General features: G+C 24.9%; 2 protein-coding genes across 3 annotated transcripts; both read right to left on the bottom strand.

The window, feature by feature from the left end:
• Window positions 1–6,403: 6,403 nt before the first annotated feature.
• Window positions 6,404–7,695, bottom strand: LOC127286707 (defensin-like). The gene is made up of 3 exons (XM_051313245.1): window positions 7,495–7,695; window positions 6,934–7,081; window positions 6,404–6,679 (listed from the first exon to the last, which is right to left on the bottom strand). The coding sequence occupies exons 1-3, from the start codon at window positions 7,565–7,567 to the stop codon at window positions 6,640–6,642; spliced, it is 261 nt and encodes an 86-aa protein (XP_051169202.1). The 5' UTR covers window positions 7,568–7,695; the 3' UTR covers window positions 6,404–6,639.
• Window positions 7,696–11,894: 4,199 nt separating this feature from the next.
• On the bottom strand, window positions 11,895–24,539 carry LOC127286679 (stromal interaction molecule homolog). 2 transcript variants are annotated; one of them, XM_051313192.1, is made up of 11 exons: window positions 23,850–24,539; window positions 21,849–21,988; window positions 21,137–21,256; window positions 20,579–20,691; window positions 20,246–20,361; window positions 19,722–19,891; window positions 19,338–19,481; window positions 18,825–18,992; window positions 18,233–18,497; window positions 16,931–17,002; window positions 11,895–13,577 (listed from the first exon to the last, which is right to left on the bottom strand). In XM_051313192.1, exons 1-11 carry the CDS (start codon window positions 24,052–24,054, stop codon window positions 13,087–13,089), a joined length of 2,004 nt encoding a protein of 667 aa, XP_051169149.1. In that variant the 5' UTR covers window positions 24,055–24,539; the 3' UTR covers window positions 11,895–13,086. The 2 variants fall into 2 exon arrangements, with proteins under 2 accessions (XP_051169149.1, XP_051169150.1); XM_051313193.1 differs by lacking the exon at window positions 11,895–13,577 and adding an exon at window positions 15,205–15,415 and having other exon boundaries at window positions 23,850–24,537.
• Between the last annotated feature and the right edge of the window lie 447 nt (window positions 24,540–24,986).

Raw genomic sequence — 24,986 nt, 5'->3', positions numbered from 1 at the left:
TCCTGTTTAGAAAACACGAAGGGACTCCTTTATTAAAAAGGAGAAATTTGTTAGAAGACTATATATATATATGTCGAAAAGAGAATCCGCAACATTAAATGACAAATTATACCACAGAGTCAGGATTATTGTATTTGAAGGCAAAGCAGAAATGAGTCGAGTTATTTCTATGTCGTCTATTGTGAAATAAATGGCTGTAACGAAAATGAATTATTATCGCTCCGTTAGAGAATACGTGTTCTATTTTCAGACATATTGTAAACACACATATACATTATATATATATATACATATCGAGGTGAACAGCAGTTCAACGCAAAAGGTTTTTAATCTCTAAAGTATAAAAATGACCTAGATGCTGACGAGCAGGTGCTTTATGTGAGATTCCCTCTAGCATGAACGTTGCAGAGATATAGTCACAACGTTCGTGTCTGTACCGCAATGCCGCATTACACTATTCATAGTGGCTTCTTTTTTTTGAGTATAATACACACTTGAAGTAGATGGAAAAAGTGAAGAAAACCAAGAGAGAAAGGGAGATGAGATAGGGCAAAAAAAGAAAGAAAAAGAAAAAGGATGGAACGGCAGATATACGCGGAGATGCCCCTATAACGCACACGACACAATCCGGCGGCGGCTTCGTCTGCTTTGATGGATTTTAAAAGATCGCCCTGAGATTATTACTTTTTTTTCCTTTTCTTTCCATTTTATTCTTCTATTATTATTTCAGTGGAGCGCCGGATGGCGTCGGGCGGCATGTACCACGATATCAACGTATATATGGTGTTCTTCTTCTTCTTCGTGATGGGCAAATATATACACATGTGAGAGTTTCACATGTAGAGAGAAGTTGGGTCGAATGCGTGGAAACCATGAACAACTTTGGATATACACGTATAGGCTCGTTGGTTTCCCGTCGCGACTATCGGCGCGCATTCAAGCTCACCGTAACGGAAGTAACGTCGGGACAACGACAGAAGGCATCAACTGTTGGCAATGAGGAAAAGACCAAGAAAGGGCACCAGATGCTGCTATATATCCATTGCTAAAAACTGATACTGAGAGATCCTCTTTTCTCGTCACCCCTTTTCATCATATCGCACTTAAGCGTCTCACGTACTTTCTAGATAATTCATCATCTGCAGACAATGCGAAAAGTTATGAAAAATCCCTATGCGAGTTGCCAATCCTATATCAATCTATTTCTTGATTCTACTTCCGATTTTTTTTCTTTTCATTTCCAACTGGGATTGTAAGGAACAAAGATCCATTAAATTCACAAAAATTATAAATTCGATTCAAATTAGAAGAGGTGTGATTTAACAGTACAATTAACTTATAACCCTTATACCACAAAAACGGAACCTTTTTTTTTAAATAAAAGTATAAATCCCAGCTTATAGGAACTTATACTTACCTGTAGATCCTGATTAAATGAGAAATCGATTCTTCGGTGCTGTTTGATCCGTTACATTTATTTGAAATCCGATCCCTGTGGAAGAGAATCGCTTCAGGTATTTTTATACTCCGCGTATAGGGATGAGACACGACAAGATTTTTATGTGTGTGTATATATATACGCACACAGCATTTGAGATTTTCCAATGTGACGGTGATTTTTCGACCACAATAATATCTATAAGAACTTTTAGACCGCACACAAAAGCAAAAGCCGAGCTCGATTATTAACTCCTCCTGATTCTATTGAAAGACGCAGGCTTAGCACGGGTTTCTTCTTTTTTTACCACAACATATCACTTGAGGTGCAGGTATAAGTACAGGTGTGGTTGTCACAGAGTTATATAAACCTTCTATATATTCTTATACAATTCTCACAGCGGCATTTGGTCTCTGTAGAAATCAAATTTTTACAAAATTGTTATTCCATGATTAATTTGAAAAAAAAATTCGATTCTATAAAATTGAGAATATCCCTAAAAGTTTTTGACGCACACAATTTTATAAATGCTGTACTTCCGGTTTGACGGCATTTTGAAAAGTCGTGACACTTCTATAACAATTTTATTAGTTTGTGGCATTGGTTAATTATTATACGCCATTTGTCATCATTCTCGTCAACTACCGCAACCTGCTCTGGTAAAAATTTAGTGACATTCTAGTTTTAAAATTAAAAGTTACTAAATTTTCACTAGAGCAGGGTGCGGTAGTTGACGAGAATTATGACAAATGGCGAGTGGGGACAATGGAAACCAACCGGATGGAAACATAGTCTTAAATTACATTGGTCGAGAAAATATTTCCAGAAATTATATACACCTAACTGACACTTCTATAAAAATTTAGTTTGTTCATGGCGTATGGTGTAAGGGCAAAGTCGTCACTGACCATTTGTCATAATTTTCGGTTAATTACTGCACCCTGCTCTAGTGAAAATTTAGTGACTTTATAGTAACTTTTAATTTTAAAACTAGAATGTCACTAAATTTTTACCAGACCAGGTTGCGGTAGTTGACGAAAAATTATGACAAATGGTGAATCGAAACTTTGGTTTGTGGCGACATTGGCACCTTTCCAACAGTCCAAATGCGCCACAGGACAAATGCCACCTAAAATTTATTAAGGCTGATCTACAATACATTCTTTACATCGGTAATTTTGAAAATTCCTCCCAAAAATAAAATTACATAAGTTACCAACGGGGTCCTCCATATAGCATGTGAAACATTTTTTTGCTGACCCCCCACCCCCTACCTTTATGGATGGCCCCAAACGACGACAAATGAAATTTTGTAATAAAATTACTCAATAAGTTCAGCCAACACTGCAAATGACACACAAATAATAAAAAAAATCTCTAATTTCTGTAAAATAGAAAAGTCTATAAAATCAGAAAGTGTATGGCACAAAATTGAAAAGAAGTAATGAAGTATAAATTACTTTAGAATTTTAGATAGAAACGGATACAGTTTCTAAGTGTGGTATTACGTAAATGATTACGTAACAAAGATAAGCTTCGAAAATCTGCGGTTTATATATATCCAAGCGAAAGCCTATATGTATAGCTCCTGTTATGAGTAGATTGTAAATCTGCCACTGCAGGTTCTCATGCTTTGTGCGCCGCGAACCGTTACTTACTTATCTTAAAAGCATTGCATTGTTGCAAGTTTCCTGATCCTTTGACACACATATAGCAACTTGGGAGCAGTTTCCAAAAGCACACGTGTTTTTTTCCGCCCTCACGCCTTTCTCTAATATGACCTCTGTCCAGTTATACTTCAATTGATTTTTTTCTCGATATTTTTTATACTTAAAAATTAGTTTCTTTTTATTTCAGATGACTTTGGCCACGAAAGAGGATATAAAAAAAATGAAGCGGGTTACAAAAAAAGGTTTGTTTTATATTAATGATGAATAATAACTCAACATTAGCGATAAACAGCAATTAGGTCTACTTTGCGTGACCTTAGATTTACTATTGATCCTATTAAATAATGTGCAGTACATTTTTTGTATAAAGAACTTTTTAGGGTAGACATTGTATTCCCGAAGTATACATAAATTCAAAAAATCGGAAAATTTTTAAATAAATTAAAGTGACATAGCTTATAGGTTAACTTATAAAAAAAGGAAAGGCAGGGGGTGGGAGGTCAGTCGTACGTGGTTACTCTTTCGTCTCGCGGTACGTACAATACATCATTTTCGGCTGGGATGATCTTACGGTAGATTTACCATTTGTACAGTTTATGGGCGTCGGTCTGGGCTATAAATTCGGCGACCCGACTGGGTTAGCTGGCTTCTGGAAACTCGAATCACCAGGGGGTTGAAACTCTAGGACATGGAAAGAATTTCGCCGCAGACCAAAAGTACAGTAATATTCTTTATTAACGATCTTTTACAAAACTTTGTATGTATATATATATATATATACTTTGTAGAAATTTTACTTCTCAAAAATTGGCCACATTTTCTAGATTAAAAAACAGATGATGGGATGACACATAGTTAAAAGTGATAAAATCAGTTTAAAAAAACTAAATAGAGAAAAAAGAATTGAAACTTTTAAATAAAATTTAATTTTGATTTCCTGTAGTCAATTTTATAAATGATATTATGTCGCCTTGACCCCTGTGGCGCAAATCATCGTCTCTGCTATCCGATATACTATTATACATAGTCAAACTCCATATATGTATCGTTGTGCACCATCGAATATATAACTCTATGTGTGTGTTGAAAAGGGGGGGGGCAAGGAAATTAAATGCGCAGTCGGCCGTTACCAGTTGATTGATTCGTACGTTCTAATCTACTCGACATTACGAGGAAGTGTGCTAAACTGTAGGATTTATGTTCTTCTCTAATTGTCACGTCCAACTGCGCCTCTGGCAATCGATCGTGATTAGTTCTCGCATCGCGTAACCGAAAGTCACTAATTGCCATTTACTATACCTATAGAATTTTGTACTTTACTATAAAAATAATAATATTAATAGTAATAATAAATCATTCCACCTGGAAGTTTTGAAATTATTATGGATCAGCCATTTTGAATTTTAAAAAACTAACATCAGATTCGTAATCAGCGAGTCCAAAAACCCTCCAGTAATAAGTTTCAAGTGAATCTGATTAATTTAAAAAAATCGTCCACGATATTAGATCCGCCATTTTGAATTTCAAAAATCTGACTTCATATCCGTAATAAGCAACTTTGAGGCGCCTTTATTTTGGCCTAAATATCAAAATATCGAATTCCATAAACTCGAATTACATTTTTGTCAAATTGTTAAAAGTTCAAATAACCAACAAAAAATAAATATATACCAATAAATAATACAATGTATATAAATAAGTTTTTTTCATGAAATTGAGATGTTCAGTCACTAACATTTATTTTTAAACGAAATATTTTAATATTCTGCTATTTGTTTTCCTTAACAAAAATAAAATATTTATTTGGGCATAAAAAATAAAAAATTAATATTTAGTATATTATATGAAAAAATTAATTTTTGTTTGCGAAAATATGTAGTTTGAAATATTTATGCTAGAGGGCAGCAAGTTATGGATGTTTAAAAAAGAAAAAAAAACTTATATTATTTTTCAACTTCACATCATATGTAAATTTTCAATTTTTTAAATAAAAGTACAAAAATTGAAAATTTAAACTACTACTATTAACTACTACTATTAAACTACTACGTTCTAAAATTTATATAGTTTAAATTTTAATGTCTATTTTAAAGTTTCCAAATCTTGATCGATTAAAAAAAAAATCGTAACAGTAAATTATTACTTTTTTAATTAAAGGTTAACGGAAAAATTTTTTTCTTTTTTTGTTTTACTACAGAATTAAAATTTTACTAGTGTATAAAGTGTTATATATTTCCATCTTGTGAGAAAATAACGAAACTGGTTAAACTTTATCGACCGATCATTGAAAGTTTGTTATAACTAGAATATAAATTAATTGCATCAGTGATGATTTGTCATCTCTAAATGTTGATTAACTTTTTTTTAATTGCTCATAAAAAAGCTATTACTGAAATATTCTTAAAAATTATTTATTTAATTATGTTATATATCCAATATATGATAAACGTTATTTACAATAATTCTACCCTATCGACATTATTTTTGTAAGACCTATATATATTTCTTTTGCAATTTTATTATTGAACCTACTTTTAACAGTTGGACCTAATAGGACCCACATTGAACCTATATTAAAAGTGAAACCTATACTTTGATCCAAGTTATTCTTTGATTTAAACAAAAAATTTGTAAAATCAAAAAAATATTTATTTGAAGTAACAAAAAATAAATACAGAAATAATTTCTTTAAATTAAAGAAATTTTTCTTTAAGGCAAAAAAATAAGTAAAGAAATAATTTCTTTAAATTAAAAAAAAAAATTTTTTGACTCTATAACAATGCACAAATTTCTTTGATTCAAAAAAACATTCTTTTGAAATAAATAATTTTTTTTCTGATTAGTAGGGTTTGGATTTTTAAATAACAAAATTTTTTAACATTCGTTAACAAATAAAATATTTAATTTTAACTTACCTACAACAGTGTTTTCAATAATAAATATTATTAACAACAAAATTATGAAATTAATTTTAAATAAGAGCATCTTTATGCGGATAAATGGTTTGAAATTTTATTTGTGTCTTAACTGTATAGGTTTTTAGCCTTTAATTTATAAAACTTTTATATAATTTAAGCTTTAGAGATAAAAATAATTAAACTTTTTTTAAATAGTCTATTTAGAAAATAGTTTATATTATAGTCGCTTTAAAATTGCCCTATTAGAGTAAAAGCTAATGTAAAATTTTTTTAAAATTTTAATTTTAATTAATGTTGTTGAAACTTATGGGTATTTTAGGGGTTCGCTGATTAAAAATTACTATTTGTTTAAAACATCATTAAAAATAAAAATAAAATTCAGTTTTAGAAAATATGCGATTCGCACAAAATGTATATATTTATTCATTTTCAGAAAGAGATAAAAATCTCATATTACAATTTTTTTTTACAAATTTTAATACTAATAATATCAGGAATATTTTTTGTTTAATAAGTCTCATCATTCATTGTTTACAATTAATTTATTTAAAAAATTTTGTATCCTTTAAACATTTTCAAATTTTTTCAAGTGAATGGCACTTTTTTTAAATACTTAACCAAATCGTTTATCCCAGAGATCATTGATTTTGGTTCTGTAAAATAAATTATAAACATTTTAATTTTGAAAAATCGTAACACTTCTATAATAATTTTATTAGTTCGTGGCGTAATGTATACACTACACCATGAACTAATAAAATGATTATAGAAGTGTCACGATTTTTCAAAATGACGCTAAACCGGAAGAACAGTATATATGCAGTTGAGTTTTTTTTTATTCAGAAATAAAATGAAACTAAAAATAATATTTTCACAAAGAAATTATAATATGAAAATATAAACTTACTGTCGACAAGTGCAGACACCATTTATACATCTTCCTCCAGCTTTTCCCATACTTAAACAATTGGCAGCGCAAGCACTGTCTCCTACATATCCACCAAATGATAAAAGATCGCAAGTCACTCTTCTATGTCTATCAGCACGTTCTTCTTCTATTTGATAACAAATTTTGTTCTTTAATTCTTTTAATGTAGAACTTTTTATACACCACCCAATACATTTCTTTAACTTTATTAGTTCGTATAGTATATGGTGCGAATAGGCCTAAGCAGAAGGAAATCTCTAATCGTAAATTTTAAGCTTTTACATGAGAGAGGAAAGGACAAAAGATATTTCTATCCTTTTCTCTCTCATGTAAAAGCTTAAGATTTACGATTAGAGATTTCATTCTGCTTAGGCCTAATAGACCATAAGTCACGAACTAATAAAATTATTATAGAAAGTGTCACGACTTTTCAAAATACCGTCAAACCGGAAGGACAGCATTTATGCAATTGGGTGTAATTAATAAAAATTATAGAATTGAAAAGTGTTATAAAAATAATTTTAAATATTTATATTTTACCTTCATGTGGTGCGCTTATAACAGCCATAACAGTAAAGGTTAAAAATACCAAAAAAATGCAAAGTTTGGCCATTTTAAATTTTTTTCAAAACTGAATTATTTATACAATTTAAATAATTAAAAAAAAAATTTACAATATTTATATTGTAATACAAATACTTCTTTGAGCTGCAGTCAAGGAATGCATTTAATAGAAAGTGTCGCAGCTTTTATATTTTGCAAAAGTTCCCTATAATTCTATATTTATTATTCTTTCATAATCTTTAAATGTTTTTCTCAAGAAACACTTATTATTAAAATTTTTTAAATATAAGATGTTCTTCCCCGCGTAACACATACATTATATTATATTGAAAAGTTAATTAATTTCTCTCCTCAATGTGTATAGTTATCTGCATACACATTAATAATTTACTGATGCAGTTATTATCTAACATCTGTTTAATTTTTTTTTTCGTTATAAGGAAAACAGTACAGGGAATTCCTGACAATATGCTTACAAATGTGTCAGTCACGATTTGTTTTTATAATTATAATTCATCGATTAAAACAAAATTAATAAAATTAAAACAACATAATATTAAAAGGAAATAAGTCTCATTTATTTGAGATATTTTATTTTGGAAAAATCGCTTACCTCTTTATAATATACAAGGGAAGACGTATCACTATAAAAAGCAGAAATAAACTATAATACAATAGCAATGAATAAAACTTATGGGTATAATTTAATAATTAAGAACTATACTTAACTAAAGATATAATATAAGTAACGTGTAACATTTAAAACATGTTTTCATCATACCAACTCGACTTATAAATTAATTTTTACTTTTAGAAAATTATTTTTATATTTTTTTTTTATTCGTAGATATATTTTTGTCCAATAATAATATTTTTTAAAAATAAATATGAAAATCTATAGGCCAATGCACAATAACTGCCGAAAACGTTTGCGAACGTGAAGTGTATAAGATAGAAAAGAATAGAAATATATTTGTGTCCTTTGAGCGGGGTAATGAAACACATTGTAAACAGGGATGTGTTGCCAAATTATGAGCTGAAACGTTCCAAATGTTGCGTATATGAAATGTGATGAATTGTAACATTTCGGACGTTCGACTCTATAATTTGTCAACCTTTCTTTTTTTTGACTCTGTATACAACTTTTGAGTACCGACACTAGCTATTAAAAACGATAATAACTATAAAAATAATAATATTGAATTAAATATCACTAGTAAATTAATTAATATACAATATTTAGAAACTGATACAGTTGACACAAAATTTTATATGTTTATATTTTCCTCAATATTTAACTTTTTTAGAAAACTAACCTTAAAAAATTTGCTTTATTGATTACAAACTTTATAAATATGAAGAAATTGTTAAATAATTGTATTTTAAAAGCAACTTTTTTTGTACATTAAATCTGAATAATAAAATTTGTGATAATATTAATAAATATCATGTTATTTAAATAGTAATTTAAATATTTTTTTTTTTATTTTATTAACGGGTGTCGTTAACTGTTTTCATACCATACATTTTTAAATTAATATTATAAACTCTTATGAAAGTGTTTTTTAATTTTAAACTTATGTACTATAAATTTTAATCCAAATCTTTTATTTAAAATTTATTTTATAACTAAATTTTTAATAAATTCCGATTAAATGTCATTTAAAGTTGAACGTTCAGAACTTCGGGCACAAAAAAATTATAGAAAATAAAAATAATTTTTTTGTCAATTTCATTGCACAAATTTTCCGTTAAAGTGTTATAACAATATTTTCTTCTCTCTCTCCCAATATTAGGCCATTATTATTTGATTTTTTAGTTATAAAAACTTGTAAAGTATTTTTCCAAAAAAAATTTCAATTTAAATTTTATGAATATTTCCATATCAATATGTTTTGCCTCAAAAAAAAATCGAGTTAGTATAATTTCAACACTATAAGAGTTGCAATTTCAATTATTTAATTTTTGTTTAATACATAAACGTATAACTTTTATAATTATATTGAAAAAGTAGATATAATAAATAAAAGAAATAGCAACTCTATTATAATTTAAAGAATTATTTAAAATTAAGATACACAACTTAAGGAAACTGTCCTTGACAAAATACTATTTACAAAATTGATTCATATCGCTTATAAAACGATTTATATTTTTTTTTTTCATTAAGGAAGAGCCGATTCGTTAAAGCTGGAAAAAATCTATTGAAATTCGAACACACCAGGGGAAAAAGCTGTCTTTTTTGAAAATCAGAAATTTATTAATGTTTCTTTTTATCAATTTTTTTTTTTCTCAAATCCGAAAAATAGTATTTTTATTTAAGTCTCTAGGCCACATATATTTTTTTTTAATTTCCCCAATATCAAAAATTGGCACATTACAAGAAGAGCGCAGATTATATAAAAAAAAGAACTTTATACAATTCCTTACATAGTTTTTAAAAAATTATCAACATTTTGATTTTTTTTTCCTTTTCGATTTACAAGGAAAATAGAATTTTCATTTAAAAATTATTTTTGTCATATTCCTCATAAAATTATTAAGTAACATATATATATACTTTTGCAATGAATGATGAGCGTATGTGAAAAAATTTTGATTTCGTTTTTAAATATAGTTATAGTGCGATGAGATTTCGATTTTAAATATGTGAAAAATAATTTTTTCAATATTTAAAATAATCTCATCACACAGCTTATTCTGCATTTTTAATTAGAATCTTCTAACAAATATTATCATGAATAATAAATTTCGTCCATTAAATTAACGTCACTGTACAGAATCGCGTATTATACAATTTTTTTTTTGTTTTATCTACAAAAGTCTATGATTTATTTCGTTTTTTTATTTTTTTACATTTCAATCGACAAAGAAATTGTAAGAAAACATTTTTTTTTTTTTTTTTTTTTTGAGTTTTAATACTTTGTCATATAAGACTTCTGGTCCTTTAAAGAGAGAATTAAAACAAAATAATGAATGATAATAAATTTCAGAACGATAAAATTGCACTTATTTAAAAAATTTAATAGGCCTCTCACGGTAAAATTGATCGAAAAATTTTTAAGACGAAAAAAGAATACAGAAATCTTCAAAAAGAAGAGTCGCAAATCTTCTTATTTGAGTAACAATTCAATATGTGTGCGTTTTCGATCATAATAAACTATATAAATATATATATATATATATATATATATATATATATATATATATATATATATATTTATAATTATCTAAAACTAAATTTAAGTTTCACAATTGACTCAATAAAAGTCCTGAATATTATAATAATTTCCTGAAAAATGTCGCAAAAATTTTCTACAAATTTTTTCAGGTGTTTTTTTTTTTTTTATAAAAGGACGTTTAAAGTTTTCGCAAAAAAAAATTTGTCGTTTTCGTTTTTTTTCAAATTTCTTAAAATATTTTAGCCGCAAACGAATGACAATATTTTTTTTTTAATTTAAATTATTATACTAAAATAATGCACTTGGCGAATCCCTGATAAAAATTACATTATGCTTTTAAACGTGATTACAAAGATAGATACCTATATAATTCACCTTTTTGACAATTTATCAGACCAATTAAACTCGAATTGTAATTTTTTTCACAAATATTTTTATATTAAATTTTTTTTTTTTTTTAATTAAATATTGTAAAGGGTTTTTTTTTCTTTTTTCTAGACGGTACTTTGAGCAGTTTATTGAAAATAAAAATTAATTTAAAATTATTATTCTTATTTAAAATGGAATAAGACTATAAAAATTCGATCATTAATAAATTAGGAAATTTTATTTTTCAAAAGTAAAACTGGGTGTAATTTGGCAAAAAAGTGTTTTGTTATTGACTAACTATTGTTTGAGTTTAAATTGAAGACTCAACAAAATCTCTATGATTATTGTCTCTTCTTTTTAATAGAAAGAGAATTTTCATTAATAACGTTTTTATTTATTTAAAATAAATTGTTTATTGATTTAAATTATATACGAGCTTAAAAATAAAAAATTCCAAAAGAAATTTCAATCGAAACTCTTTTTATTTAAAATTATTTAATTGCTTTCAATTAAAGAAATTGAAATTAAATTGAAATTCATTGTTTTCTTGTAAATTTTTATTTTATTAATTTAATTATTTCAAATTAAATTTTTACTAATATCAAAATTACTTAATAAATTAATACTTAAAACGTTTTAAATTAAAATGATTAATTTCAATTTTTCTAACTGATTTTATTTTATTAAATTACTTTAATTAACATAAGTAATTTAAACTAATATTTAATTTTTAAAATACAAAAAAAATTGCATTACATATTCAAATTAAATTTGATTTTACAAATTTAATTAAATATTTTTTTAATATATCATTACAACTAAGTTTTATGACGTTTAATAATATTTAAAATAATAATAATAAAAAAGTTATAAATAAAAATAAATAATTATACACGTAAATTAAGCACCGAGAATTTTAAAACTGCACGAACAATAGTAAAAAGAAAATATTTTCGTTTCATTAGATTAAAAGAAATAATTATCAATAAAAAAAAAGTGTTTGAATGAAAAGTTTGTCAATTTTCTTTTTTTTTTTAACAATTTGAACTAATAAAAGTTGCATTTAGATGGAATTAAAATTTGTCTAGCAAAGTAAAAAACGATTAAGAGAACATAACCTAAAATTTGATAGTTGCTTTTTATTGTTATGGCAACCGTTGCTAGAGTAACGGTTACCGTAGCAACTGTTGCTATGAAAACAATTACCATAGCAACTGTGACTAAGGAAACAGTTGCTATAGCAACGATTGCTACGGTGATCGTTACCCTAGCAACAGTTGCTATGGTAATTGTTACCATGGCAACGGGAATGGAAAAAGCTGTTATAAATTTTAAAGTTATTTAAAGCACTTCTCAATGCTATAAAAAATGTTAATCTTCCATATATTTCATTAAAACACTTTTAAAAAATTTTTCTTTGAAAATAAAAAAATAAAATTTTTATTTTTTAAAATAACATAACCTTAAAACTGAAAAACGATTTTTAACGCAAACAAAAATTTAATAATTTTAAACAATTTTAGAAAGAAAGATAATTTAATTCAACCTAATTCTTTCCAAAAAGTGTATAAACTAGATCTTGTAAAATTGTTTAAAATTAATTTTTATTAAATTTTTGTTTACATTAAATTGATTTTTCAGTTTTGAGGTTATGTTAGGGCCTCCACCATTAAAGACCTGAGCAGAATAGAAACATAACTGGAATCGTAATTGCAAACGCACCCGGAATAATGAGTTAGAGAAGGATAGAGTTTGTCCATCTCTAACTCATTATTCCGATTGCATTTGCGGTTACGATTCCGATTACATTTCTATTCTGCGTTGGTCTTAAATATTCCTAAAGTACAAATTAAATAAAAAATTTGAAAAAAATCTTAGAGAAATTGTTGAGAATTATAAATCTCATTTATTTTCTTATCCAAAGTTTTGTTTCGGGTTTTATTTTATATATATATATTTTTTTTTTTTAAGTTTACAAAGAAGAAGACTTGATTAAAACTTAAGTGACTAGTAGGCATCACGAAAGTTTAGACTTGTTCTTTCTAAAAGCGGGAAAATGGAGCTTTCTACGCCTGCGTTTTTGCTCATCATTATCCGCTGTGGAATTTGAATCCGTTGATAGTGTCTCATCATCGACGGACATAAGAGTTGGCAAATCCCTTAGGGGTTTTTTACTCACGGCAATACGATTTGCCTTATCAGTTATGTCGAGGGCATTCTCGGAAAAGGAAGTTTTCGAAAGGAATGATGAGGTAGACTTAATGTCATCGGTGTAAATCATATTGGTGTCTTGACTAAAGGAACGCACCATATTACTACTACTATTACTACTATTATTACTATTATTATTGCTCTTCTCACGGAGATTGCCACGTTCCTTGATTGATTCCTCACTGCTTTCGCCAACTGTGAATTGCACCACTTCAGGTGGTGTTTCCTTACCAGTTTCACTGCTCGACGAATCAGGTGGAATTGATGATTCCTTCCAAGTCACATTCTCCATTAAACCTGTTGACAATTACTTTTCTCATTTAAACAAGCAAAATTTAAGCACGTTCCATTTTTTTTTTTTTTAGCTAAAGCATATTTTGCGAGAAAATTTTAATTTAATTTTATTAATGCAAAGAATTTAAATATTATTTTCTATAATAAAATATATATGAAAAAGCACATGACCACTGCATATTCGACTGAGGCACAAGACAATAATAAATCGCACCTGATTTTTTAAAAATATATTTTGCTATTTCAATAAAAAAAAAAAAAAAAAACTAAAGCAAAAGCATTTTAGTAAAAATTAAAAACAATCTTGTGTTAGTAAAAGCAAAAAAAGCGTGAAAAAGCGCAAATCTGGAATTGGATCAAAATAATTTTTCATTTGTCTTGACGCTTCTCTCGACTTTATTAATTATGAGTATAAAAAATATACATAATTAATAAAAAACTATATAATAAAAATTCACGTTTAAATACATTAAGTAATTCGTAATAAAGACAATACAAATCGCTATAAAAACTTCTAGTTTTCCCTAAAAAAAAAAAAAATGTTATAAAATACATTTTTTGCATTTAAAAAAAAAAGAATCTCCTTTCAATATATAAAATCTTTTTAAAAATTTATCAAATTCTACAGTATATTTATCTAATTGTCAGCTTAAGTCAAAAAATTTTTTTTTTATGTACATGTGCGTGGCACAAATATTAATGCCTTAATATTATTTTTTTTCTTCATATTATGGCACGACGTAATTTTTTCTTTATATTTAACTACAACTTACGCTATATAAACAATTTTTGTTGTTTTTTTTTTCTCTAAAGAGAAAATTTTTTTTTTTCTAAACTAAAATTTATTTTTAATAAAATTTATTCGTATCGACGGTGAATTTTATTAAAATATTAATTTTCTAATTTTCTACCAATTTTTCAAATTGATAGGGATTATTAATTCTCGACGATTTTTCTATACAATTTCACTACATTTTTTTTTTTTTTTTTTTGTAAATAAAAATACATAACGGAATATATTAATAATTCATAAATCTCTTATAAACAATTGTGAACAATTGCAATTAATTATTATTATTATTCTAACATTTGGCGATAAAAACTACTTTTGTAAAAATTCAAAAAAAAAAAAACAGGCTGCTTTTATCAAAAGTTATATAAACAAAAAAATTTAATTTAAGAATAAATTTATTCCAAAAGTAAAATTTTATCCCATGACTGATTTTCTAACCGCTTAAGGATTCAAAAATTGAATTTTAATTTCAAAAATTATTCATAGAAGCAAAAAGAAAAAAAAAAATTTTAAATAAATAACTTAATTTTCTTCTTAAAATACTCATTGATTAAAATAATAGTTATAATAAAAAATTAATTTTGGTTTTTTAATTTTATTTTTTTATTTACAGAAAAGTTCCTGGAACTTTTTTTTTAAAAAAAGATACTTCTTAAATTAATAAATAATTTTTGTTTATTCTCTTTTTTTGTACTTGCATTACGAAAAGTACTTTAAAAAATCAGGATCATTAAAGTTAAACGACTTGAAAAGTAATTTTTAAAAATCAAAATTTTATAAATAATTTTTCCCGACTTGTTGGTATTTTTAAAAATAATTAAGACTCAAAACTAAATATATAATATAAAAATGTGCATTTTTGAAATAAATTGAACAATAAAATATGTTTACATTAAATTGATAAAACTTAAATTAATAAAAATTTCCATAATATAATAAAAATAATAATAATAATATTTTGTGAGAATTACTTCAAAGGATCCTATTTAACTTAACTCCTTGATTTCCAACAATGAAGAGCAACCTTCTTTTAATTTCAATTGAATACCTATATGTTTTAAAAGTACATAAAATTATAATTTTCATTCCGAACTAAGAAAGAAAAAGTCATTTTCGGAACATTATTACAAATAAAAGTAACAAAAAAAATCATGGTAGTCTCGCTCTCAATAAAATCTCAATTAAAAAAATTGCAAAATTCTACAATGCTAATAAGATTTCAAACATTATCACCTCTCCACTGTAATTTATTTTATTTTCATAATTTTTTTTTTTTTTTTTTTTAGTATTATATATACTTCAATTGTGTAAACAATTATTAAGAAACAGATTAAAGCAAAAGAAAAGTGCATAAATTATAAAAATAAAAAACTAAATACATTAAAAACAATAAAAAACGAAAAAATCATAAGGCAGAAAACTAATGCACAAAAAAAACCCCACAGATCCATTTTACTATCAAGTCAATTATGTATTATTTAAAATATTTTTTCCATTAAAACGGAAAAATTTTCTATTTGAAAAATATAATTTAATTTAATTTAAGTAATTAATTCAATTTCAATTTGAAAAAATTATAATATTCAGAATTAAAAATCAAATAATTATGTTAATAGATTTTTAAAATACTTAAAATTCTCGAAAAATTAAAATTTAAACTTTTTTCATTGGCGATTTTTTTTATACGCTTTTTTCATAATTCAGAACAATTAATCGTATGGAATAATTAATTTTTTCAAAAAAAATACAATTTCTAAAAAGTGAAAAAGAAATTTTTAAATCGATAAAAAAAAAAAAAATGTCTCCCCTAAACAAGGTCAAAATTTAATTGGTTTAAATTTTACTGGTGATATTTTTAAAATTCAATTTCTCTTACAATTTTTATTATTTTTCATTGACAATTTTTTTCAACTCTTTTTTTATGATTCCAAACAATCAATTGTATAGATTTTAAAAAATTAAAATTTTTTCCAAAAATAATATTTTAAAACAATAAAACAATTTTTTTAAATATTAAATATATCTAAAACAGGGAAAAAAATTTTTTATCTAATATTCTAAATTGATTTTAGATTTTGAAAAATTTTATGTTTCTTCAAAATATAATATTTCCAAAACACCAGTCAAAAATATTTTTTTTATCTAATTTTAATAATTAATAAAATATAATAATTCTGGTTTCTAAATAAAATAATAAAAATTGTCAACAACATAAATATCGAAGGGTTAAAATTTCACTGGACCTTTCATTTAAAACTCTAAATAAGAAAATAAATCCATAAAGCTTATTTTTAATTCGTAAATTAAATTACGAATATTAATTGATAGTTTAAAAAATAGATTCTCCCTTTTTTTTTTAAAAAAAAAAAAAAAAAAAGAAGAAAGAAAATTGAATTGATAGTGAACGGACCTTTCTTTTTGAAAAACGGAACCCAATCAGTGCAAAAAAAAAACAAAAAGCGGTGGAAAAGTGGAGAGGATCTACGTGTGAAAATAAAAGTGGTGAGTCGAATAAAAGATCAGTCATTTTTCGCGTGGTCATGGGTGTCCGATTCCAGCTTACCTGCGCCTGAGGTAGACGGAGAATAAAGTGAACTTGTATCGTCATCTAAGTCATCTTGGCTACTCAATCGACCTACAATGCAAAACAAAAAAAATTCCCTTAATTTTATTTCTAATTTAATATATATATATTGATTTTTTTTTTAATTTGCACCTTGATTTCTCAGTTTTTTTGCGCAAAAATTTCTCGATTTACAAAATTATATTTTTTTCTCTTAATTAATTATTATAATTAATTTCAATGGGGAATAATAATTTTCTTTCTTTTTAATTAATATTATTATAATTAATTTTAGAGGGAAATATAATTTTTTCCTTTTAATTAATTACTATAATTAATTATATTAATTTTAATGAAAATTATAATTTTATAATCTTTTTTTTTTTATTTTTCCTGACCAAAAATGAAGTGTGCAAAATTTTTTAATTTTTCTTAATTGATACTTTCCTTAAAAATTGATTTTACGTATTAATATTTTTCAAGTACTAAACGTTAATTTAAAAGCATATTTTATCCATTCAAATAATTTAATTACATAAAACCGTTAATGCTGTAAAAAGAATTGAATCACTAAGAAGATTGAGTCCGATAAAAATAAAACAGAAAATCTAATAAAGCTAATATTATGATATTGACCAAATCATTGAATTTAATCAAACAGAAAATTAAATCTAATTTAAAAAATAAACTTCCAATGCAACAAGTATAGAATAGATGAAAAAGTATAGTGATTCTTTAAAAATAGAATCAAAATGAACTGTAAATAAAATGAAAACTTGACAAATATAACAAAAATACAGAATGAATAATTTCTACAAACTCGTATTTTTTTTTAATACAAAATCCGAGAAATAAAAATGAAGGTCAAATACCACGATTGCGGCGATTAATGAAATAAAAGCAGCTTACATAATAATTAGTTTCGTAAAGTTAATTGTGTTTTTGTGAATTGTTGTAATTTAACACGAATGTGTTTTATTTACTTTTTTTTTATTTCGAGTAAATCTTTTTGTAACTGAAATAAAAATTGTAATATTTATTTAATTACAGCACAATTTTATTGAAAAAAGTCGAACTAATCTTACTTTTTTAATTTTGATTTTTTTCATTTTATTTTTATTACTTTTTATTTTATTTCTAATTTTTATATAAATTTACTTTTAATTTTCTTAATAAGAATTTAGAAGAAGAAAAAGAAAAGAAAAATTTACGAAATTCGAATTTTAAGGGATAGAAAAATAAAAATTATTTACAATTAATAAATAATGAATAGTGAGAGAAAAATTTTTTTTTGAAAATTACCCCTGAGGCCAAGTCCTCTTCCATTGGGCGCTCCTCGGTATAAAATATTCTCGAGATAACTGAGACCGCTATTGTTGATTATATTGAATCCGCATAAAATTTCAATTTGCTTCCAACGATGAACGCGTTCTTGTAATTCTGCGGTGACCTCATTGAGTGCTGTTCTCGCTTCAACGATACTTTTGTCAACCTCATCGATCGATTTCCCGTGCGTTGAAACAAATGCACCGACCAAACTCGATCTCTTTTTTCTCAATTTTTCGCACTATTTTTTTTTTTTTTTTGGTCAAAAGAAGAGAAAAAATAATTATTTTTTTATATTCTTATACATTAATTATTTTTTTTCTCGATATTTTGTTTAAAATTTTAACTTCATTTCAAAATAATTATAAAGTATAGAATTAATAATAATAATAATATTAATATTAATTTTAAATTGAATTTTCAAAACTTAATTTTTTATAATAGCGAAACGGTAATTTAGGAGAATTTTTACTGAATTTGAATTCTGATTTTATTTAATAATAAAATTTGCTTTAATTAATTAATAGTAGTAATTTTTTTTTATTTTTTATGAAATAAAATTACTTACAGCTTCTCTTGCATTTTGAAGTTGCTTTTCGGCGCTTATTTTCTTCTTGGTATAAGCTTTGTTTTCGATTTCATGCGTCATCTGCAACCAATGCTGCAGGCCAACCGGCGGCGACCAACAACGATCCTCGAGTTCACCTTCAGCACGTTGTAATTCCATTTTTAACATCTTCAAACGGGAACATTTAACATTAAGTACACGACAAAGACAACGACAAAACATACACACAAATACTTAAAAAAAAATGTCTCCAATCGTAAAAAAAAAAATTCATAATTTTTTCATCAATTTAAAATTAATGTGAAGGATTCGTAAAAAAACGGCTTTTTTTGAAAATTTTTTGGGAAAAAACCAAATTTTCTTTAAAATATTAGAAAGAAAAAATAGTTTTCTACATTAAAAAAAAAAAATAATAAACGGTTTTTTTTTAAATTAGAGTTGAAAAAACACAAATTGGAGAAAGAGAAAAAATAATTTTCTACATTAAAAAAAAAAATGTTTTTCTATACTTACTTCAATTTCTGCTTTAAGTTGCGAAACTTCGAGATCCGAGTACGAGGTATGAAGTCCCATACTTTCGTCTTTTAATCTCTTTTCCAAATTTTGTTTTTCCGCTGTTGCACTTTCTTGTTCCACTCGCGCTCTCTCAAGTTCTTTCTGTATTTGCGGTGGGGAAAAAAAATATTAATATAATATAATATAAAATTTCATTAGAATTAATTTTTTTTAGTACAAATTTTCCGATATTTTTTTTGAACTCTTTTTTTAATTGAATACTTTTAAATAAATAACAAAAATCAAAAAAAAAAATTATAAATATTATAGAAATAATAATAAATAATTTATTATAGAAATAAAATAGAAGATTGTAAAAATAAAATAAAAGTTTAACAATACCTGAAGATCTTCGAGAGCAATTTCTGCTTTATGTAGACTCTCCATATCCTTCATCATTCTATGTAGGTGTTTCTGTGAATTCTTTTTTTGTTGATACGCGTACCAACAACCAATTAGCGCACCAAATAAAAGTGTAATTAACACTAAATCTTTAACATTGTGACCTGAATCTAAAAAAAAAAAATACGATAAATTATTAAATTTACTACGAAACTAAAAAAAAATAAAAATTTACTTTTTAAAAAAGTTTTAGTGAAACAAAATTAAATTAAAATTAAAAAAAATTAATTAACTTTTTTTCACAAAATATTTAACTTTCAAAAAATAAAAATTATTTATTAGAAAATATTTAATTGTAAATTTTTAAATTACTTATACAATAAATATTATTTAATAGAAAATTTTTATTTGAAATAATAAATAATTTTTTAAATATCATTAAAAAAAACTTTTCAAAATTTTTTTATTTCAAATATATAGAGAAAATTTTCAAAATATAATAACAATAATAATAATTTTCTTACCTTTTGGAGGACCAAATAATACAACATCCATTGCTTTAAGGGCAATTTTTTGCTTATGAATTGGATCCTTGACCCCTAATACATTGCTAAGATAGTGCATGTTATTCACAGCCAATCTAAAAAAAAAATTCTTAATATAATAATTAAGATTTAAATGAAATAAATTTCAAAAATAAATATTTTTATTTATGTCTTAAAAAAACAAAACTTTTCTAGAAATCGAGTTTTTTTTCATAAAACTTGTTATTTTTTTTAATCTAGTTCAAAATTTAGTTTCAATTTTTTTTTTTTCTAATAATCAATTAAATAATAAGTAAAATGGAAAAAATTTACCTGGGAAGAGTAGCACCTGTTACACGGTGCTGGATAAAGTTAGAAACATACTGAGGAAGCTCGACGTTTGTTTTTAGCCATTCGGAAGTTTGTTCAATCGTCCAATTATGAACCTTTTGTAAAAGGAATAAAATTTTTAATTATTTAGTAAAAAAAAGGGGGAGGAAAGAACTTAAAAATTTTATTTAAATAAAAATAGAAAAAAACACATTTTAAAATAAAAATAAATTTCAAATAAAAATTAGTCAAACATTTTTTTTAACAAAAACCAATTTTTTAAAATAATAAAAAAAAAATTTTAAATACAATACAAATAAAATTGAAATAAAATAAAATAAAATAAAAATTCGTAAAACATTTTTTTAAACAAAATAGAAAGAAAACAATTTTTTGAAATGAAATAAAAAATTGTTACCTTTTTTAAAAATACAATTTAAATAAATCAAATTTTTTTTATATAAAATAAAAATAAAAGATCTTTTTTAAATAAAATAAAAAGTCAGGAAAATTATGAAAAACAGAAAATGACAATAATTTTTTTTTGTAATATTTTTTTACCTCAGATTTGAGCCAAGCTTCCCACAATTCTCGAACACTGATTTGCATATCATCATTGTGATGGAAGGCCCTTTGCCTTCTTTCGTAACCCGCTTCATATTGTAGTTCTTCTCTTAAAAACTGTCCGAAAAAAAGTAAAGTAATAAATTGAATTGTAAAAAAAAAGCAATCAAAAACTGCCCCCCCCCTCTCAAAAAAAGAAAAATCAAAGATATTGATAATTAAAATAAATAATCGACGTCTCAATTAATAATTAATAGATAAATAATAGAAGTGAATAAATAAGTAAATAAATCAATGTAAATTATTAGTAAATATTTAAGTTAATTTAAAAATTCGTTAATATTCTAATAAATAAGTGTTAGTAATTAATGAGCAATTACTAAATAATTTGTCCCATTTAATATTTAAAAAATTATTTATTAAACAATTTAATTATTATTAATAATTAATAATTAATAATTAATAATTAATAATTAATAATTAATAATTAATAATTAATTGTATATTTAATTAATTATTATTAATGAATAATTTTATACTAAATTAATATAGATATATATATTATTAATAAAATTAAATAAAAAATATGAAAATAAAAAAAAAAAATAACAAAGTAAGAAGAAAAATGATGAATAATGACTAATTTCAAGATATTGCGATGGAAAATAAATAAAAATTAAAGAATGAAATGGGTTAATAAAATACTTACATCATCCGATTCTGAAAGATCGACATTTCCATTGGCATCGTCGTCTAGTTGACTGTGAAGAGTTTTGATAGCTTCCAAGCCTAGTCGATCATTGGAGGCCATCGTAAGGCACCCGAGGTCATCGTTACAAGTTTCAGTGCCTTACAAAAAAAAAAAGGAAAAAAATTACAATTATTTAAAAATCAAAAACTATTTTAGCACCACCATTCGAATAAATTTTTTAAAAATAATCTATTAAAAAACCTAAATTTTAAATAAAAATTAAAAATTTTTCATTTTTAATTTCAGAATTTTTTAAATTATTTTCAAAATTGTTTAATAGAGACTGATAGAGATAGAAATTTTCGAAAATTTAATTTTCAAATTAAACTATTCATTTAAATATAATATTTGTGTAGGTTAAAAAAAAAATTATTTTTAAAAAATTAAAATATGTTTTTATTATCAAACTGAAAGATAAAAAACTAAACTAATTTTTATATTTATTAATATTTACTTATATTTAAAAAAAAAAAAAAAAAATTCTAAATGAAAACATTAGTTATTCAAATGAAAATTATTAAATATTAATTATTTTTTTATTTTCAACTTTCGACAAATAGAAAAATTTCAAAATTATTTTATATGTTTATTGTCAATTATAAATAAATAATTGCAAGAAATTGTCAATAAATTTAATAATAAGGAAAACGGGCATAGAATGTACACAAAATATAGTAAATAAAATGAGAGGAGAATTGAGAATGAGAAGGTTAATTAATCAAAAGGACAAGAAGATATGCCTTGATAAGTGTAATCGATTAAAATGACTCATTGACTTTATATAATGTAAAAAAAAAAATTTTGCAACTTTTTTTTCATTTTTTTTCTTACAAGTAAAAAAAAAAAATATTGCAAAAATATTCTCAATATTCATTAATAATATTGTTATTTTGTATACAATCAATAAAAATTTCATAATAAATTCAAATAGAAAATTTTTAATTTAAAAATTTCTTTAATTTTTTTACATATGCTATAAAATTATAAATGAAATTTTTTTTTAAATATAAAAGAAAATTAAAGATAAAAAAAAAACAATAATAGTGTTTAAAAAATATTTATGTCGTAATTTATTTAAAATTTTTATAAATTTAGTATCAAAAAAAAAAACATTAAGACAATTTAAATATTGTAAATAGATTATTTTTTCAAATACACTTTTTTACGAACATTATTTATTAACCATTACTAATTTTTCTCGCAGTAATTGTAATTTTAAATTTTAACAATTTTAAACTTAAAAAAAAAATTATCATTAAACCAAATTTAAAAATATAATATTCTCTCAACGCTTTTTGAATAATTTTTATTTTAAAAAAATATTTGAATAAAAAATAATAATTAAAATATTTTTTAAAAAAACCGATTTAAAATTATTACTTAATTCATTGAAATTATATATGAAATAAAAAAAACGAAAAATATAATTTTTTCAAAAACATCCACCTACATTTAAAATTATTAATATAAATGAAAATTTATTTGATTTAGAACAATGCAACCTTGATGAGATCAAGAACAAAAATAATGCGAGAAAATTCGTTACACATATACTGTCAACTGAATGTTTACTAAATATCAAAGAAATCTAAATTATATCCCATAAAAATAATTCCAGGAAGTACAATTATAAATAATTAGAAACACAAAATTATATTTATCGTCAAATTTTTATTTTGTATAAAAATAAACTACACTGATTGTAATCTCAAAGAATAAAAAAAAATATTGCACATTATTTATTAACACAGAAATGTTAAATAAATTTTTATATTCCATTTTGTTTGTTTCTTTATTTTTACTTAGTCACAAAGAAAAACAAAAACAGAGGATTTTAACGAAAAAAAAAAAGTATGTAAAATTTATCACACTCGATTAAAAGGAGAAATATTGACAGATGAGGTTATTAAAAAATTGAAAAATCGTTATTGACAATAGAATAATGACAAAACAACTTACCAGATTCATAGGCTACGGCCTGAGCGAGTCCTTCTGAGAGGCTTGTCGAAAACGAAGACAGCTTCGACGTTGGTGTATGTGTTGGTCCAGCATAATAACTGGATGTTGAATCGAGTGCTCCGCCGCTGGCGACAACATTGACACATCGCCAGGACAAAAGATAGATGCTAAATATTACGACGATATCGGCGATCGCCGCTCGCATTTTAGGTTAGGTTCATCCACCGTGACCACTTTTTTGATATTATAGTTCGCGCTCCGTTTCGCCTATACGACGAAAACGGCTAACGAAACACTTTGAGATATTTTAGAAGCGGAAAAAAAAAAAAAAAAAAAACTCGTATGAAACACTTGTCACCACCACTACCAACACCACCAAACCCAACCGACGTTCAATTGCGATGTCGCGAAATTCTTCTGTCAAGGTTAACGTTGACTGAAAACCGGGGGCCCCTCAACTTTTCGGGCCTATATGGAAATTTAACTATAACACGCACGTGCCCTGAGCATTAGCGATTACGAAAACGGCAAACGCCGCGCTAATGAGTTGTCTAGAATTCTCATTGACTCCATTAAAGCGGTGCCCGGCTTCAACGATCCTTTTTAACGTTTGATTATTTTTACTCTCGAGTCTGATTAAGTACACTGCTCTGCAAAATCAGATGTTCAGTCAAGGCCATCGACCATAGATGACGTTGCAGGAAGTTTCGTATATAGATGGGAAAACTTGAAAATTCGATAGTTAAGGTTTGTCCAAGTTGAATTGTCAGAGATGGGTAGTTACGCGTAGATGTTTTTTTCAGTTACGTTTGATAAATACAAATATGCATTTACTATGTGTTTAATTATTATTTTCTGATGTTATCGTAATAAATACTTTTGTAGAAAATTAAGTTTATGTATTTTCAATTTCAATCTTAGTTACAAGATAGAAGATCCAAAATGTAAAACGAACTTTCACTCAGGGTTGTGTACTCTAACTTTTATTATAAAATATGGTAAAATATTGTATATATTTATTTTTTATCGTAATAAACACGTAAAAAACTGTATTACTATAGCGTATTAAACAATCCCAACCCTGCCCTTACGAGAAAAAATTTCAAATCTTCTAGCTGATGTGAAATTTATGTTACA

This window comes from Leptopilina boulardi, unplaced genomic scaffold, assembly GCF_019393585.1.
Source record: "Leptopilina boulardi isolate dan_hultmark-lab unplaced genomic scaffold, ZJU_Lbou_2.1 LbouV2_362, whole genome shotgun sequence".
Classification (NCBI taxonomy): Eukaryota; Metazoa; Arthropoda; class Insecta; order Hymenoptera; family Figitidae; genus Leptopilina; species Leptopilina boulardi.
Note: the sequence above shows the minus strand (reverse complement) of the source record. Positions and strands in the feature narration are given on the sequence as shown.

What these genes read in the sequence shown, in the direction of transcription:
- LOC127286679 (XM_051313192.1), bottom strand. Translation starts at nt 24,054, where the DNA reads ATGCGAGCGGCGATCGCCGATATCGTCGTAATATTTAGCATCTATCTT. An exon ending in ATCTTTCAGAATCGGATGAT is followed by an intron (nt 21,257 to 21,848) that starts GTAAGTATTTTA and finishes TTTTTCGGACAG; the next exon opens with TTTTTAAGAGAAGAACTACA. An exon ending in ACAGGTGCTACTCTTCCCAG is followed by an intron (nt 20,362 to 20,578) that starts GTAAATTTTTTC and finishes TTTTTTTTTTAG; the next exon opens with ATTGGCTGTGAATAACATGC.
- LOC127286707 (XM_051313245.1), bottom strand. Translation starts at nt 7,567, where the DNA reads ATGGCCAAACTTTGCATTTTTTTGGTATTTTTAACCTTTACTGTTATG. An exon ending in TATAAGCGCACCACATGAAG is followed by an intron (nt 7,082 to 7,494) that starts GTAAAATATAAA and finishes GTTATCAAATAG; the next exon opens with AAGAAGAACGTGCTGATAGA. An exon ending in GGTGTCTGCACTTGTCGACA is followed by an intron (nt 6,680 to 6,933) that starts GTAAGTTTATAT and finishes TTTATTTTACAG; the next exon opens with AACCAAAATCAATGATCTCT.